The sequence below is a fragment of the Pyrus communis genome, chromosome 9 (assembly GCF_963583255.1).
Source record: "Pyrus communis chromosome 9, drPyrComm1.1, whole genome shotgun sequence".
NCBI classification, from domain to species: domain Eukaryota; kingdom Viridiplantae; phylum Streptophyta; class Magnoliopsida; order Rosales; family Rosaceae; genus Pyrus; species Pyrus communis.
The window spans coordinates 21,607,752-21,626,711 of record NC_084811.1 but is presented as its reverse complement, the minus strand read 5'-3'; the positions used below and the strand labels follow the sequence as shown (position 1 = coordinate 21,626,711).

The following is an 18,960-nucleotide window of genomic DNA, read 5'->3' as shown; positions in this document are numbered from 1 at the left end:
CGGGGTTAAAACTTACAACAAATACGAAGTATGGGAAGTAAGGCTATTTGGCTATGGTGGTGGTCACTACACAACTTCTTCTTGAATATGTGTTATGCAAATCAATAACATGCTTTGAATGAAATGGGCATGAGTTCTAGCATTTGGAACTATATGATGAAACGCCTTCTAAGTAGTAACCAAGCAAAGAATAATGAGATCATGCAACGACTTTAGAAAACAAGAAATCACAGATTATACTCTCCAAAGAACGTTATAGGCTCAAGTCTCTCAGGGTTGTAGCGTTTGTTTGAGTTCCTTCCTTCAAGCATGTTACAAAAACGAATTTTTTTCTTTTATGATTGCATGTGAAGTCATACATTATAACCATAACCAAGCATATACCAAGAGTAAATCAAACTTTTCTCTATGTTTATAACTCTTTCTAACCGTCATGCAATTATAAACCAAATCCTTATCATTGTGTTGGAAGGTACCCTAATACACAAAACACACAAACATGACTTAAAACACTCTTTTTAGGCTTTTCAAAACATTTTCTTCAAATTTTTATGTGATTTTCGGAGTTATAAAACAAAACACACTAAAACACTCTAAAACAATTTAAAAACACCTTAAAACAGCAAGGAACAACATTTGAAGTTATGGGTGATAAAATCCCACAAATTTGCATTAACAACATTAGTTACCCCCCCACACTTAAATCAAACATTGTCCTCAATGTTTTAAGCATAGATTCACACAAAGCATAAGTAAATACACAAAAAGCACTTAAACATACTAAACATGGCATAATGTAATTAACAAAGAGAAGAGTTTAGAGACGCAAATCTGGTTATAGAGTGTAAATTCCATCTTCTCTTTGTTGATTGCATTGAGGCTTGATCTTGATGATTCCACAGGCTTACTTTTGAACTGGTTTCTGCCCATCGTTGATTTTCCTTTGTGCTACTTCTTGAACTGGGCAGCAGGATGGTTCTTTTGGTCTCCCCCGAAGGTCTGAGCTTACTCCTTTGGTCTGTTTCTTTGTTCAATCTTTCCAATTCGTATTGAAAAGGGTTGGAGTATAACTCAGCCTATGTTTGTCTCCACATGCTTCAATGTATCATTTTCCCTTGCCTTGCTTGCTCCGTTGAAGATGACTACTCGAGAGCAACGCTAGGTAAGCAACCAGGAATAAATTCCAGGCAGTCGGAACCAGATCGGAAGACTGACTCCAAGTGCCGGCTGATTGCTTCTTTCACTTTGCCATGCGAGTAAGAACAAGGACAAAGAAAAGGACAGGGAAAGAGCATGATATGAGATACTTTTGCTTTTGACCTTGATGATATGAAATACCTTTGCTTTGAAGAAGCGGTGAATGAATCAGCACATGCTTCAATCCGCCGTTTCCTCCTGGGTCATATGTACTCCAGGCATCTGGTATCATCTTTGGGGAAGAAGAAAGAATTGAGTATTTCGAAAGGCTTTGCTGGGAGTGCGCCCTCAGAGGTGAGGAAGAGTTGGACATTTTCTTCAGGTTTGCCTTGCCATAAAAGACGAAGGTCGACATATATAGAGATAATATCAAGTGGTGGTACTGTTCTTTTACCCTTGTCGACAAACGTCTCTTCAATTTCTGAGCAAACGGCTCTTCGATTTCTGAACGGACGCCCCTTCGATTTCTGCACAGGCGCCCCTTCGCTTTCTGAACGACACGTGGTAGTGCGGATGCGGCTCTGTCAGAGCTCTTTTGACAAAGTCGCACGCGTTTTCTGAAAAGCAGAGAAAGCGTCGTCGAAATTTACGCTTGTCGGCAAAAGTGTAGCTGTGATGATGACCTCCACGTGAACTTTTGACAAAGTTGAACGCGTTTTCTGAAAAGAAGAGAAAGCGTCGCCGAACTTCCGCCGGAAATTCCGGCGTTTTGAATCGGTGGACGCGTCGCCTTGGCTTCTTATAGAGGTATCGATCATCGCCAACAAACACACTCTGAAGATTTCCCATTCTTGAAAATCGACTCCGGCCCTTTGAAATTTAACTCCATCCCTTTTCTTTGAACACTTTTGAAAAATGGCAAACTCATCGAACCTTAGCTTGGAATTGAGCCTTAGCAGTGATACGGGCGCGCCGCGTCAAGGTAACGTATGGCGCCCTTCTTTCTTATCTTCTAACGGTCTTCTTACAGGTGAAGACTCCGTGATGCAGGACGCCACAACAGCTACAATAGTAGCTAGGAACCTCCTCACTCCAAAAGATAGTAGGCTGCTGTCAGGACGGTCCGATGAGTTGGCCGTTCAAGAGTCCCTCGCACTTAGTGTTCAGTGTGCGAGTTCTGTGTCCAACATGGGCCAACGCCTGCTTGCCCGCTCCCGTCAGGTGGAATCATTGATGGCAGAGGTGGAGAGTCTTAAGCAAGAGATCCAGCAGCTTAAGTACGAGAATAGAAGTTTGCATGTGCTTGCAAATAACTATTCGTCGGGCATGAAGAGGAAGCTTGATGAGCTGCAAGAATCTGAGGGTCGAATTCACAGTGACCGTCAAAGGCTTGCGGCTTGTCTCCAGAGGCACCTTTTTCCTGGGTCATCCAGCGTTTGGCCAAGTATTGAGGCCTGGAATGCTCTAGCTCCGATGCCTCCAGCTCCGATGCCATCCGCTTCGATGCCTCCCGCTTCAATGCCTTCTGCTTCAATGCCTTCCGCTTCTGCGCCTCGTAGTGGGGCTTCACGTAAACAACCTTTGTGAAGCTCCACCTTTCTCCATGTTTAGTATTTTTTTTTTTAATATGAATTTTTTTTTTTTTTTTTTTTTTTTTTTTTTTTTTTTACATAAATAAAATCAAATGGCATGGAATTGGTCCTTGAATGGAAGGTGATACTTGAAGTGAACCGGCATTGGTTTGAATTCTAATGTAGGTGCCTGATTCAAAAAAAACAACAAGTTAGTATAAAATGTAATGGAATTTGGAAAAAATGACTTACTTGTTTTGTCTGACAAGAACTCAATGACAAACACCACTCCTTTGAAAGTTTCAGGGATATTGGACTTGGCCAGATTGCATGTGATGGTTATGACTTGTCCAATGTCATCAAATTCAACTTCTTTGGGCATTGTTGTCTCGAGTATATCCCCTTTGATGAATTCATGAAATTCCCTACTTTGCACCTTTGGAAGGTCTTCCAAGATGTCTTTTTCACTTTCTTCTTCCTTGGAATTCATGAACCTGCAAGGAATAGGGATATTAGGTGGAATGGGGTTAGAACTAATTAAATTTGGAACAACCTTACTTGAATTAGATGGCGTAGGAGCAATAGGTGCCTCCGGTAAAGGTGTTTCAAATCCTCCATTCGGATTTGCAATGGTTGAACTAGGGAGTTCGCCTTGGTCGCAAATTTGTTCTACAAACTCCGCTATCTGCCCAATTTGCTTTTCCAAGTGGTCCAACCTTTTGTCTTCTTGTCGAGCCTCATTGTCTTGATTTTGTGAGCCCTGCACCAAACAAATTAATTCGTTAAGCTTTTGATTATAATCTATTGACGAACTTAAATTTGGTTGGGCATATTGAATATGAGGTTGTGGTGGGTGCATAGGTCTTGAATAGAACTCCTCATATGGCTGCCAATATCCTTCTTGTTGAGCCTCCTTGGCTTGATTTTGTGACCCCTGCGCCAAAGAATTTAATTCATTAAGAATTTGATTATAATCTATTGGCGAACTTGAATTTAATTGAGCATATTTCATATGAAGTTGTGGTGGCTGCATAGGTCTTGAATAGAACTCCTCATATGGTTGCCAATATGCTTCACGTTGAACTTGTTGATCTTCCCACCACATAAAGTTTGAATGATCTCTCCAATCTCTTTGTGGACATTGATTGGCTTGAAATCCTTGCCTATATGAAGCACCAAATGTAGGGACACTCTGCATTGTGGTCCTCCCCGGCAACGGCGCCAAAATTTGATGCGAGATTTATACGCACACAAATTAAACCCTCTTTTCATCAAATTGTAGTATATGTATAAGTAGGGATCGTTCTGGACCGGGGATTAGGAGGGATTGTTAATCACTTGGATTTGACTCAAAAACGTAAAATAACAATATGAATGTATTTCTAACTAATCTAACACTTTTAAAATAAATGGGGGATTGGTTTTGGATGAATTTAAAGTAAAACAGAAACTTGGAATTAAAACAGATTCTAAAAAACGAAATTAATGAAATTGAATGATGATAAACTAGTTAGAGGGTTCCTTATCCACATATGAACATAAGCATATAAATTGACTCCCAGTTATGACTTCAACAAATTATGAAACTCAACACCCCGGGTTAATTAGGTCCGCTTAAATTAACCGTCAAGTTCTCCTTAAGTTAATGAATTGGATGGGTTAGCGCAACGCAATTCACCACATTCTCCAACAGTCCTTTACGTGAAAAGCACAATAAAGATACAATCAAAGATCATTAAGCATTATGAAAACTATAAATGTTGACGAGGCATTCGTTACTATGGAATACGCATGAAACTAGTGCCAAGAATTCATTTAACGCGATTGTTTATAAGCAACCTCCACTACTTGTGAATATAAGTTCATAACGATTAGGTGAAACTCACTTATATTCTAGCGTCATATTCATGCATGAAAATTAAGCGCGCATTCTTAATAAACATACATAAATAAGTTATCAATCAAACGGTTAAACAAATTGAATCAACAACTTATGAAATTCCAACGAAAGTTAATCAACTCATAATGCAAACATAAACATAGTTTCGAATCACCCCCTAGCTAAAGGGGGGTTTATTTCCTCATAACTTTGAAATTAAAGAAACACCTAAACATTCCAACAACTCAAACTTGAATTGTATGAACGTTTAGGCACTCTTCTCTTCCATTCCTCATACGTACAAACAAAGAGAATTGAATTTAAACATTGAAATCAAAGAAACACCTAAACATTCCAACAACTCAAACTTGAATTGTATGAACGTTTAGGCCCTCTTCTCTTCCTCTTTATTGTAGCATAAGGTCTAAGGATAGTTGGTTTGGGGGAATGGAAGTGTGGAATGGAGTGAGGAGTGATGGAAATGGAAAGATGGTTTTGGATTCTAAGGGGACTCACGGCAAAGAGAAGGAATGGAAGTGTTTGTGGTGTGTTGTGTATGAAATGAGATGATGCTTGAATGAATGAATGCAAGGGTATTTATAGGGGGAATGGGAGAATATGTGGGTGATTGTTTAAGAGTGAACGTGGTTGTTATGATTGAGAGTGCATGTGGATGAAATAATGATGGAAAAAGAGCTAGGTTGTTGGTGTGTGAATGCATGTGTTGAATTGGTGGTGCAATGATGAAAGAGTAAGTGCATGTGTGTGTGAATGGTGGTGCAATGATGAAAGAGTAAGTGCATGTGTGTGTGAATGGTGGTGTAATGATGAAAGAATAAGTGCATGTGTGTGTGAATGGTGGTGCAATGATGAAAGAGTAAGTGCATGTGTGTGTGAATGGTGTTTCTTGATGGTTTTGGGGTTGTGATGCATGTGAATGCATGTGGCTAAGGGTTGTTGATTGGGCTAGAGGTTTTGCATGGCTCAAAGGATTGTTTGATTGGGCTAGGCCCTTTGTTTTATGTCCAAAGTGCATACAAGGCTTTCAAATTCGTCCAACACTTTGGCTCCAAGCATATGCTATCCATTCCAAGCCCAATTTTGCTCCAAAATGCTCCAAAATGCATCTTTTTGCTTCCTTAGCCATATGAACCTAAAAACACACGAAAATGGCTTAAACTACTAAAACAACTATGAATTAACAACATAGATGCACGAAAACAAGCTAAGTAAGTCGCCTAAATATGCTCCTATCATAGACCTCGAAGATATAGAAGTGTCTCCAAATGTAAAGACAACCCATTTGAAAACGTGCCCTATGTGGGTCAGACAAATATCTAGCATTGGCGTAACCAACAAGGAGGGAATCAATCCGAAGACCGAAGGGGGCGGCAACTTTCGAAGATTTACAGGTATAGAATAAGCTCATATCGATCGTACCCTTGAGGCAGCGGAAAATGTCTTTGACACCATTCCAATGCCTGCTTGTGAGAGCATTGTTGTATCTAGCCAAAAGATTAACAACAAAGGAGATGTCGGGTCTAGTGCATTGAGCCATGTACAATATAGCCCCAATTGTACTTAGGTATGGAACTTTAAGTTCCAAAATCTCTTCCTCATCCTCCTTTGGATGGAAGGGATCTCGTTTAGCATCTAAAGTCTAAACGACCATAGGTGTACTCGAAGGTTTCACCTTATCCTCATTAAAATGTCGTAACACCTTTTGGGTGTAATTTGATTGATGTACTAGGATTCCATCCGAACAGTGCTCAATCTTCAGGACAAGGCAATATCAAGTTTTCCCAAGATCTTTCATCTCAAATTTCGATTTCAAGTGCGCGGCAATTTCCTCAAGCTCTGCGGGTGTTCCGATGAGGTTCATGTCGTCGACATAAACTGTAACGATCGCAAATTTGGAATATAACTTCTTTATGAACACACATGGGCATAATTCGTTGTTCACATAACACTGACTTGTCTAATATTCACTCAGATGGTTCTATCACATCCGCCCGGATTGTTTCAATTTGTAGAGTGATTTCTTCAATCTAATAGAGAGAGTGTTCCATGGTCTAGAACTATTTGAACCAGTCAATGGAAGTCCTTCTAGAATTTTCATATAGATTTCCGTATCTAGATCCCCATAGAGATATGTGGTTACCACGTCCATAAGCTACATATTCAGTTTTTCGGAAACTAACAAACTTATTAGGTAGTAGAACATTATAACGTCCATTACAGAGGAATACGTCTCCTTGTAATAAATCACAGGGCATTGAGAGAAGCCTTGCGTTACGAGGCGTGCTTTGTATCGCACTATTTCATTCTTCTCATTACACTTCCTCATGAAAACTCACTTGTAGCACATTGGCTTCACATGTAGTGAAGTAGGAATTATAGGTCTAAACACCTTACGTTTCGTAAGCGAATCGAGTTCAACCTAGATTGCTTATTTTTAGTTTGACCAATCTATTCTACGTCGGCATTTGTCAACGAAACATGATTCAATGTCATCGCTAAGCATGGTGTCAGTAGCTACAGTGTACGCAAATGCATCTTCGACGATCATTTCATTCCAATTCCAAACCTTATCCAGTATTGCGTAGTGGATCAAAATCTCACGATTCTTGAGACGTCCAGTTGTCTCATCTAAGACATCACCGTAATCTAGAATAACCTCATGCGTTAGAACATATGAGTAAGCGATGGTCAGATTCAAACTAGGGTCACTAGTTGGTACCAATTTCTTCTTCTGGGGTTGTGAATCCTTTGAACCAAGGGGTCTGCCATGCTTCAGGGTTGTGAAACCTTTGAACCAAGGCTAGCCGTTAATGTATCGGGCTGCGTGGAAGGTGCGGCCTCCCCACCTTCGGGGACGGTCCAACCATTCCAGGCGGGATTGTGACTTATGCAGGGTACATCTATCCTTGCAAGTGTGTTTGCAGCATGTATATGTGATCTTGTCGCATTAGCTAGATCATTAAAAGCATTTGGCATGCTCTAAGCAATACTCTAAAGATCTATAATTCGTCGCACCTCAATTTCAGACTGGGCAGTGCGGGGATCTAAATGAGACATAGTGAGAGCATGTACACATAAATGCGAGACGTCAGGTTCATATCCAGTAACCAATTGTAACTGTGAATAAGGTTGGGTAGCGGTGGGCCTCAGGCGAACCAGCACAGCTGCGTGCAATATTGCATAGCCCCAGGCAAATACCGGCATTTTGGTTCGCATAACCAAAGTCCGAGCTATCAATTGAAGGCATTTTATGAAAGCTTTTGCCAAGCCATTTTGGGTGTGAACATGGGGTACATGATGTTCCACATCAATCCCTACTAACATGCAATAATCGTCAAAAGTCTATGATGTAAATTCTCCAGCGTTATCCAGTCTAATCGACATGATCGAATAATTAGGGTGGTGAGCCCTTAGCTTAATAATTTGTGCTAGGAGTTTTGCAAATGCAGTGTTGCGTGTAGACAATAGGCAAACATGTGACCATCGTGTCAATACATCAACCAACACCATAAAGTATCTAAATGGTCTGCATGTTGGTTAGATATGTCTGTCTATAAATATCCCCTTGAATCCTCTGAAGAAACTTAAGAGGTTTGTGAATAATCTTTGTAATCAAGGGTCGAGTATTCAACTTCTCTAAAGAAAACGCTTTGCATGGCGGGAATCCAACGTAGAGAGGTAAATGATGCCCATGTGATGATTTGAGGATACATCGCATTATGTCACATCCGGGATGTCCCATACGGTCATGCCAAAGCAACAAAGTGCTTTGGAACTTAGGCATGGGGTCGACCACATGGTGGGCTTTTATGCCACGAATGGTTGTTATGTACAACCTACTCGGGACACGTTCCAACTTCTTGTGAATACGCTTCTGGCCATATTCGTAAGAATTGATACAAAGAAATTCAGATCCATTATCTTTAGTGGTTTCAATATGATATTGATTATCTCAAATATCTTTAAAACTTAGCAACGTTCTTTCGGAACGTGGAGAATAGAGGGCCTCTTTAATGGTTAAGATAGTACCATTGGACAACATGATACGAGCCTTTATGTATCCCCTCAATTAGGTTGGATGAGCCTGATAGAGTTGTCAGAGGTGCTTTCATAGGTACAAAGTTAGTAAAATAGTGTCACTCACGCAATATGGTGTGCGTGGTTGCACTATCAGCTAGACAACTAACTTCCCCACTAGACATATACCTTGAAATAAATTGATTGAATTGGTCGTATGCATAAATATAATTCCATTCATTCAATTAATCATTTTGAGAAATAATATCCATAAAATAACAATCCATAGTTCAAAACAAACCAAAGCCAAAAAATATTATTCCAAATACTTAGAAAAATTGTCCAAAATTAAACCATAAACCTAGAAAAATAGGGGGGGGGTGCGGCCATTCCTAGTGGGTTTGGTCATTATGGGGTAAAACACCCTAATAAACATGTCTAAAAATTTATTCATCCATAGGAGCTGATGTCTCCTGAAAATCTGATATCTTTATGGATGTAGTAACATCTTTCGGATGTTCCATATGTGCAAAGTTAGACTTACGACGAGAATGATACTTGACAATAGCCTCGGGGGTAGCTCGGCATACACGTGACTAATGATCCTTTGATCCACAATGGTGGCACATGTCTATTTCAGTGGAAACCGATTGAATGGTAGCTTTTCCCTTGTTCTTGAAGTTTGGGGCCTTGGGGGCAGGGGGTTGGCACTTATGGGTCACATTTCCTCCCATGGGTGGGCCTTGATTTTGTTGACCTTGGGCCCATGGTGGGGCTTGTCGCCTATTTCCACGGCCATGACGATTCTTGCATTGTTTGTGGCTGCTAGAATTGGTTGCATGTGCTTCAAGCACAGTGTTCAAGCCAGTGGGTCGAGCTTGATGATTCTTCATTACAAACTGGTTCTGCTTTTTAGCGATAAGTAAAACAGAGATCAAATCCGAAAATTTGGTGAATTTCTATGCTCTATATTGTTGTTGCAGGATAATATTGGTGGCATGGAAGGTCGAATAGGTCTTCTCAAGAATATCTGATTTGGTTAGTTCCATTTTACAGAACTGTAGCAATGATCGGATTATACAAACTTTAGAGTTGTATTCATTCACGAATCTAAAGTCTTGGAAGCAAAGATACTGCCAGTCATGTCTTGCTTCAGGTAAGTAGATGTCTTTCTGGTGATCGAAACGGTCGGCTAGAGTAAGCCAGAGGGTGCATGGGTCCTCCTCAGCGAGGTACTTAGTTTGTAGAGCATCATTGATGTGTCTTTGAATGAAGAGTATTGCAATAGCTTTCTGAGCTTCGTCGACAAGTTTTTCGTTGGTAGGTGCCTCGATGGCGGCTGTAATACCCTTTGCAGTAGGATGAAGCTTCACTTCTTGAACCCACTTTAGGTAGTTTCTTCCAGATACTTCCAGAGCGGTGAAATCGAGCTTGTTCAAGTTCGACATGTCCCTAAAACGGAGGGTACAAAACGTGGTTAGTCATATGGTAATCCATATACATAAATTGTAGAACATTCGGGTTCTATATACATGTATTGGTTTAATTTATGCATGAAAACTACAAGTTTCATGTGGTAAGTTTTGAATGAAAGATTCGGGTTTCAAAGGCACTAAATATGAAACTACAGATTCAATTTAGTTTTATGGATGATTAGTTCATAAAGGAGAGGTTCCTACAAGAACACAAAATGCAATATGCTGATTTAAGTGTAGTGGATTTGAGTTTCTTCGGGAACTAAAGTGTGAGAGCTTCGGGACTACGAAAGGATGTCAACAGTTCAAAGTATACAAACAAATAAATTATTAAATCGATAATGTCCAAAAGTGATATTTAGGTCAATAATTTTGGATTAATTATCAGATTAATGGACTACCGGTCACTTTTAATTAATGCAATAGATCGGGACGGGATCGATCATGGAAGCAAAAATAATAATAACATTTAGGTTAAAATTATTTAAATGCCAAAAATTAGCATTGGATTCGAAAAACCATAGGCTAATAGCATTTGGGCTTGGGTGCCGTGAGTAGGGCAAAGCTTTAGAGGCTTTTGGGCCTCGAGTTTGGCTGCAGGCCACGAGCCAAGAAACTGGGTAGCCCAGCAGCAAATTGCTGGCGTTTTTTGGGCCAAAGGGTGCACGCCGAAGCTGGCTTGTGGGTAAGCACACACGAGGCCTAACCGAAGCTAGTGCTGGGTCTTTGGGTTGTGGGATAAGCCTAACCTGCAAGGCTAGCTACAGTACATATGGGCCGGGGTGGTAGCAAGCCCAACAAGTCAAAGGCTTGTGGGTTATGGGCTCAAGTTGGACTGGGGCTTCAGGCCAATAAGTTATGCAACGCAGGTCGAAACCTGTTTGGTTTCCAATAGGGCAGCGAGCCCAAAGGGTTATGTGCCTTGTCCAGGTGTCAATACGACACCATTTCCCTACGCGGCTAGGCTTCAGGCCAGCGTGGTGGTCGGTCATGGTGTCACTGTGGTGCGGCATCCATGTTTTGTTTTTTTTTTTTTTTATTCAAATTTTCTAGGGTTTGAAAAACCCAAATTGCTTCCAATTTATTTATATGCTTTGACTCACAAATTCCACATAGCAATATAATTGCGTAATGCATGAAACATATATATATATATATATATTGATAGATATATGAAACATATACAATATATATATCGGAAGGAAAATATAAACATAGAGGGGTTCATGCATCATGGGGAATGTTTTCATGCTTCGTGGATGTTTCAAATATCTTCCTTTATTTTAAGCGTACCTGATTGGCAGAAAACAAATAAAAGTCTTTGAATTTGGTAGAAGATAGCCTCCTCGTACGATCCTTCAGTTTCTTAGTTTTTGGCAAGAGCGTGCTAATAACGTGTTGAAGGCTTATTTGATTGAGCTATTCTAAGGGAATAGAGAGAGGGAGGCCGGCGGTAGTAAGAGAGAGAAGAGAAAGATTTAACTGTGAGGTGTGTGTTATATCACCCCATTGTGCCTTTATTTATAGTAGTATGATAGGTAAAATTCTTACCCTTTTATGATTACAACTCTAATAGAAATTAGACTACTAAAAGGAATATAAAAGATATCCCTAGATACATTAGGATTTACACAATCACATTCCTATTCCAAATATGACTGCAACAATTTTAGACTTTTAACCTTTGTCTTGTAAGTTCTCTAATTTTCTTTGGTACGAACCTAGTGATTTTGGCTAGTAAAAAAAATGTCACATTTGTTTCAAAACCTTGTGGTGAATTACTAAAAAAATACATTAGGCTCACAAACATGGAGTTTAACTGATTGCAATACTTGAGAATTCAACATGGTCAACTATGTATAAAAAAAACAAGAGTTGAAATGTCTGAAATAATCTTGAACGATAGTGGGGAGTTGAAATGTCCAAATTTTTGAATAGAAAACTTAATGAAATTAGAGTGTGATGATAAATTTATGATTTCAGTTTATTAATATGACAAACCATTTAAAATTTTAGGTTATGTGACAAATTATATAATGGGAGAACTAATAAAAAGTTTCCCACAAAACTTTGTTTCTTCGAAAAACACTAGGACAACATTACTTATTATTAAGGACATGTTTTATTCGATGAAGACAAAAAAAAAAAAAAAAAAGTCACACTTCACGGGGACTACGAATTAAAAGAAAATATTTTTAATAAAAAAATAAGTGTCCTTAGTAATAAAAATGTGCTCGATAAAAAAGTTGCTTAGGAGTTTTTGAATAATTTTTTTTTTGGCAAGGAGTTTTTTGTATATCTAAACTACATATTAATCAAATTTTATTTGTCAATCAAAAGATGATGAAAAAACTATTTAGTCTTCTATCACGACAAAAAAGTTAAGGGCAATAACGTAATTTTACAAAACAAATTTTTGATATTTTTGGTTTAAACATCATCTACATGTAATTTTTAACATCTCAAATTTTGAAAAATAAAAAATAAAAAAGATAAAAAATAAACCTCTCTCCCCACTCTCACGTTCTCTCTCATTCTCTTCTTTCTGACACAGCTCGACCTAGATCGAGGCATGCTAGCCGTCATGTGAGGGTGACGTAGCCATGTGCACAGTGAACTAACTATATGGATGAGCTCCTGGGCTTACAAGGAACACAAAAACAACCTCCTCGACGTCGATCTGTGCATGCAAGGGTTAGTTTGAGAGTTGTCCGTACAGTTGTACGGAGAATGGGTGAAATCCGAGAGGGAAGAGAGAGAGAGGGTCCACGGGTTGGTTTACGTGTGTGTGTGTGTGTGTGGTCCTAGCTTGGGTCATAAACCAAAAACAAAGAAAACTAAAAATCTAATTGGGTCCCAACAATTAGAACTTAACATATTTGATCCACAACCGAAGTGCATGTCACACAACACCATTTAGTGTCCAAGGGTATAAAAATCATTTCACGCTATCGAAAATAAAATACTCCATAATTCGGGACGGGCTATCACATTCTCTCCCTCAATTTTAAAAATAAAAAATTTTAATACTAGTTTTTTTTTATTAAAAAATGCGTATAAGTTCATAGGACGTTTAAAAAATTATTTGGAAGCATTTAACAAATCAGTGATAGAAGGCTCTTTTGATGTTGCTGCTCAAGAAACCAAATATTTTTTTAAGGTAATATGAATTTATTAAGAAGCCATCAAGGACGAATATAAAACATGCATGCCAAACATAATCAAGAGGCCATACACGCCAAAAGAAACACCATACAAATTCACACTTACAAACTCATCATGAATATGATAGAATTCCTCAACCATCACAAAGACTCACATATGACCAACAAAAAGATAACAATTTTGCATGTAGAACCACCATAACAGCATCACGAGTAATATCCTGCACCAACCTCTTTTGCAATCTTCAGCAAAGAAGCACTGCTAAAAGATGCTCTAAGATCATTTCTGACACACCCCGACCGAAATCGGAGCGTGCTGGCCGTCACACAAAGGTGACGTAGCCATGTGCACGTGCGGAAGCTAATAAAATAGTAATATAAAAGTACGAACAATTAAAAACTAGCATACAAAGTACTAGAATAAGTGCTAGTAAGTGAGATACAAGTTCAGAGCAGGTCTATAGCAGCCCAAATAAAACGATAACAGTAGCACGCCCGAAGGCAGCCCTACAATAAGGAGTGTCTGTCAGAACGCTGAAGAGCTGATAGGAGCATATTTATGCGACTTAAATGGCTTTTTCTCGTACATTTACGTTATGTTTCTTTAGTTATTTTAGTACTTTAAGCTATTTTCGTGTGTTTGTAGGTCCAAAGGGCTAAAGGAGCAAAAAGATGCATTTTGGAGACTTTTGGAGCACTTTTGGGCTAAGGACGGATAGCTTATGCTTGAAGCCAAAGTGTTGGACGAAATTGAAGACCTAATTGGAGCCAAAGTGTTGGAACCTTGTTCTCTTTAGTTTTAGGACATTTAAACCTTTCCTAATCCCAATCATGCCATGCATAACACACATCCATTCTAACACATTGTCATTGCACATGCATTTCCTTCATTAGTTAACCCACATGCACTTATCACTTATCATCACCACATATCATATCACTTAATCACTTATCACTTATCATCACCACTTAACCACTTATCATATCATAACCACATATCATATCACTTATCACTTATCACTTAACATAACATCCACCTACTTCACCTACAACATCCACTTCACCTACAACATCCACCTACTTCACCTACAACATCCACCCACTTCACCTACAACATCCACCCACTTCACCTACAACATCCACCTACTTCACCTACAACATCCACTTCACCTACAACATCCACCTACTTCACCTACAACATCCACCTACTTCACCTACAAATGACATAGCCATATGTTCCCTCCACTACTCCTATAAATATCCTTGCATTCATTCATTCAATTCACATCTCATTCCATTTCACAACACAACACCCCTCAAACACTTCCTTAGAATCCAAACCATCTTTCCATTTCCACCATTCCTCATCCATTTCCATAATTCCCCAAACCTCACCTTAGACCTTGTGCTACAACAACGAGGAAGATAAGAGGGCCTAAACGTTCATACAATTCAAGTTTGAGTTGTTGGAATGTTTAGGTGTTTCTTTGATTTCAAAGTTTAAATTCAATTCTCTTTGTCTTGTACGTATGAGGAATGGAAGAGAAGAGTGCCTAAACGTTCATACAATTCAAGTTTGAGTTGTTGGAATGTTTAGGTGTTTCTTTGATTTCAAAGTAATGAGGAACTAATCCCCCTTTAGCTAGGGGGTGATTCGAAACTATGTTTATATTTGCAATATGAATTGATTACTTTTGGTTGGAATTTCATAAGTTGTGGATTCAATTCGTTTAACTGTTTGATTGATAACTTATTTATGTATGTTCATTGAGATTGCAAGCTTAATTTTCATGCATGAATATGACGCTAGAATATAAGTGAGTTTCACCTAATCGTTATGAACTTATATTCACAAGTAGTGGAGGTTGCTTATAAACAATCGCGTTAAACGAATTCTTGGCATAAGTTTCATGCGTATTCCATAGTAACGAATGCCTCGTCAACACTTCTAATTTTCATTGAACTTAATGATCTTTGTTGAATGTCTCTATCATGCGTATTCCATAGTTAGGGACTTTGATTAAGAATAATTTGGTTGTAATGCGGATTCCATTCAATCCAATGAATTTAGGGAAATCTGAAAGTTAATTTAAGCGGACCTAATTAACTTGGAGCATTGAGTTTCATAATTTATCGAAAGACCAACTGAGAATCAATCTTGTATGCAAGTATAACATGTGTGGAGAAGAACCCCTTAGCTAGCCTTCATTCCATTTATTCCATCATCCATATTCACATTTACATTCTGCTTAGTTTATTAACTTGTTTTGTTATTTCAATTTTCGTCAAATCAAAACTCTTCCCCCCTTTTTCCTTATTGTTCAATTTAGTTTATGTTTTAAAGCATTTTGAGTCTTTGGTTTGTCTTAGTGATTTAAAGTTTAGTTTTGCATTCTTTGAGTCTAGTATAGTGTTTTAAACTTTATTTTACGTTTTTTTAGTCAAATCCAAGTGATTAACAATCCCTCCTAATCCCCGGTCCAGAACGATCCCTACTTATACTTATACTACAATTGTCAAAAAGAGGGTTTAATTTATGCGCGTATAATTCTCGCATCAAATTTTGGCGCCGTTGCCGGGGATTAGCAACTTTGCTAATCCCTTGGTTCTTTTCTTTTTTTTGGTTTAGTTGTTTTCGTTTTAGTTTCTAACTTAATGTTGTTTTCTTTGTTTGTTGTTACTTTTGATATTTGATTTAGTTCTCTTTCTTTGATTTTAGGTACTAGAGAAGTAAGATATGGATTTTGCTAGCATTCAAGCTCAATTGGCAAATCTTACTTCTAAATTGTCGCCGTATGCCGAAAGGACCACAGTGCAGAGTGTCCCTACATTTGGTGCTTCATATAGGCAAGGATTTCAAGCCAATCAATGTCCACAAAGAGATTGGAGGGATCATTCAAACTCTATATGGTGGGAAGATCAACAAGTTCAACGTGAAGCATATTGGCAACCATATGAGGAGTTCTATTCAAGACCTATGCAGCCACCACAACTTCATATGCAATATGCTCAATTAAATTCAAGTTTGCCAATAGATTATAATCAAATTCTTAATGAAATAAATTCTTTGGCGCAGGGGTCACAAAATCAAGCCAAGGAGGCTCAACAAGAAGCATATTGGCAACCATATGATGAGTTCAATACAACACCTATGCAGCCACCACAACCTCCCCCACAACAATTCCAATCAAGTTCAAGTATGTCCATGGATAATGATAAAAATTTTCAATTACTAACCTCTTTGGCGCAGGGGTCACAAAATCAAGCCAAGGAGTTGGGTAAATTGGACGAGCAATTTGGGCAGATTATGGAGTTCATGAAACAAATTCAAGAGCAAAGTGAACTCTCCAACTCAACTATTGAAAACTCGAAGGAAGATTTTGAAATCCATAATGCTATCACTTTGGGAAGTGCTATGGAGGTTGGAGCTGACCTAAAAATGTCCAAACATAGCCTAGAAGTGGATGAAGAGCTGCTAATTGAGGAGGAGGAAGAAGACATGCACACGGAAAGGGTAGAACAACCCTTGCCGCAGATCCCTAAGCCCTCTAAACCACCCACCACCAGTAAGGACGTCCCAATTCCATGTTATTCTGATGTTATTCCACCCAATGTCCCTTTTCCTAGCAGGTTTTTGATTCCCAACCAAGAAGAGAGTAAAAAGGACATCGTGGAAGCCTTCCCAAAGGAGCAAAATGCTATTCAAATTCTTGGTGCAACACAGCAAGTTTTAGATGGTGTTGAATTCTTCAAAGGACTTTGTACACCAAGAAGAATGATTCAAGAGAAGGTAGTGGCTGGAGAAGATGTAGAATGCATCAAAGAGGACATATTTGAAACCACAATTCCCAAGGAAGTTGGATTTTATGACACGGGACAAGTCATAACTTTCGAAGGGGTGTTTATTCTGGAGTTCATTTTGGAGCACACAGGTAAGCCGCCTCCCCGAATTTCAATTTTCTTTTATACTAACATGTGGTTAATGATTCAGGCACCCAATCTGGAATTTAAACTATTACCGGATCATTTCAAGTATCACCGCCCATTCAAAGATAAATTCCATGCTGTTTGATTTTATTTATGAAAAAAAAAAAAAAAAAAAAAAAAAAAAACATGGCAGAATGATGGAGCTTCACAAAGGGCGTTTACTTGAAGCCCCACTACTGGGCAAAACTCTAGAAGCATGAGGCATAGATGCGGAAGGCATCGGAGCAGAAGGCATCGAGGCGGAAGGCATCGGGGCGGAAGGTATCGGAGCGGGAGGCATCAAAGAAGAGGCCTCAATACTTGGCCAAACGCTGGATGAGCCCGGAAAAATGTGCCTCTGGAAGTAAGCCGCAAGCCTTTGACGGTCACTTTGCATCCGACCATTGGATTCTTGTAGCTCATCAAGCTTCCTCTTCATACCCGTCGAATAGTTGTTGGCAAGCAACTGCAAACTTCTATTCTCGTACTTAAGCAGTTTGATCTCCTGCTTGAGACTTTCCACCTCTGCCATCAAAGATTCCACCTGACGGGAGCGGGCAAGCAGGCGTTGGCCCATGTTGGACACAGAACTCGCACACTGAACACTAAGTGCGAGGGATTCTTGAACGGCCAACTCATCGGACCGTCCTGACAGCAGCCTACTATCTTTTGGAGTAAGGAGGTTCCTAGCTACTATTGTAGCTGTTGTGGCGTCCTGCATCACGGAGTCTTCACCTGTAAGAAGACCGTTAGAAGATAAGAAAGAAGGGCGCCATACGTTACCTTGACGCGGCGCGCCCGTATCACTGCTAAGGCTCAATTCCAAGCTAAGGTTCGATGGGTTTGCCATTTTTCAAAAGTGTTCAAAGAGAGGGGCGGATGGAGTTAATTCTCAAAGGGCCGGAGTCGATTTTCAAGAATGGGAATTCTTCAGAGTGTGTTTGTTGTGGTGATAGATAGCTCTATAAAAGCCAAGGCGACGCGTCCACCGATTCAAGAAGCCGGAATTTCCGGCGTAATTTAGGTGACGCGTTCTCGGCTTTTCAGAAGACGCGTTCAACTTTGTCAAAAGATTTCTGACAAAGCTGAATACACGTGGAGGCCATCATCGCAACTACACATCTTTAGCCGACAAGCGCAAAGTTCGGCGACGCTTTCTCTGCTTTTCAGAAGACGTGTGCAGCTTTGTCAAAAGGAGCCGCATCTGCACTACCACGTGTCGTTCAGAAAGCGAAGGGGCGTCGTTCAGAAATCGAAGGGGCGCCTGCTCAGAAATCGAAGAGGCGTATTCAAAGATCGAAGAGGCGCCACTATTTCAAAAAGCCGGATTTGCGGGATCAAAACGTTTGTCGACAAGGGTAAAAAGTACCACCACTTGATATTATCTCTATATATGTCGACCTTCGTCTTTTATGGCAGGGCAAACCTGAAGAAAATGCCCAACTCTCCCTCACCTCTAAGGGCGCACTCCCAGCAAAACCTTTCAAAATACTCAATTCTTTCTTCTTCCCCAAAGATGATACCAGATGCCTGGAGTACATATGACCCAGGAGGAAACGGCAGATTGAAGCATGTGCTGATTCATTCACCGCTTCTTTAAAGCAAAGGTATCTCATATCATCAAGGTCAAAAGCAAAAGTATCTCATATCATGCTCTTTCCCTGTCTTTTCCTTTGTCTTTGTTATTACTCGCATAGCAAAGTGAAAGAAGCAATCAGCCGGCACTTGGA

At 39.5% G+C, this 18,960-nt stretch overlaps 1 protein-coding gene across 1 annotated transcript; it reads right to left on the bottom strand.

The window, feature by feature from the left end:
- Nucleotides 1-9,584: 9,584 nt before the first annotated feature.
- Nucleotides 9,585-10,073, bottom strand: LOC137744507 (uncharacterized). The gene has a single exon (XM_068484309.1). The coding sequence runs from the start codon at nucleotides 10,071-10,073 to the stop codon at nucleotides 9,585-9,587; it is 489 nt and encodes a 162-aa protein (XP_068340410.1).
- Nucleotides 10,074-18,960: the final 8,887 nt, after the last annotated feature.

Coding starts and splice junctions, on each gene's coding strand:
- LOC137744507 (XM_068484309.1), bottom strand. CDS start 10,073: ATGTCGAACTTGAACAAGCTCGATTTCACCGCTCTGGAAGTATCTGGA.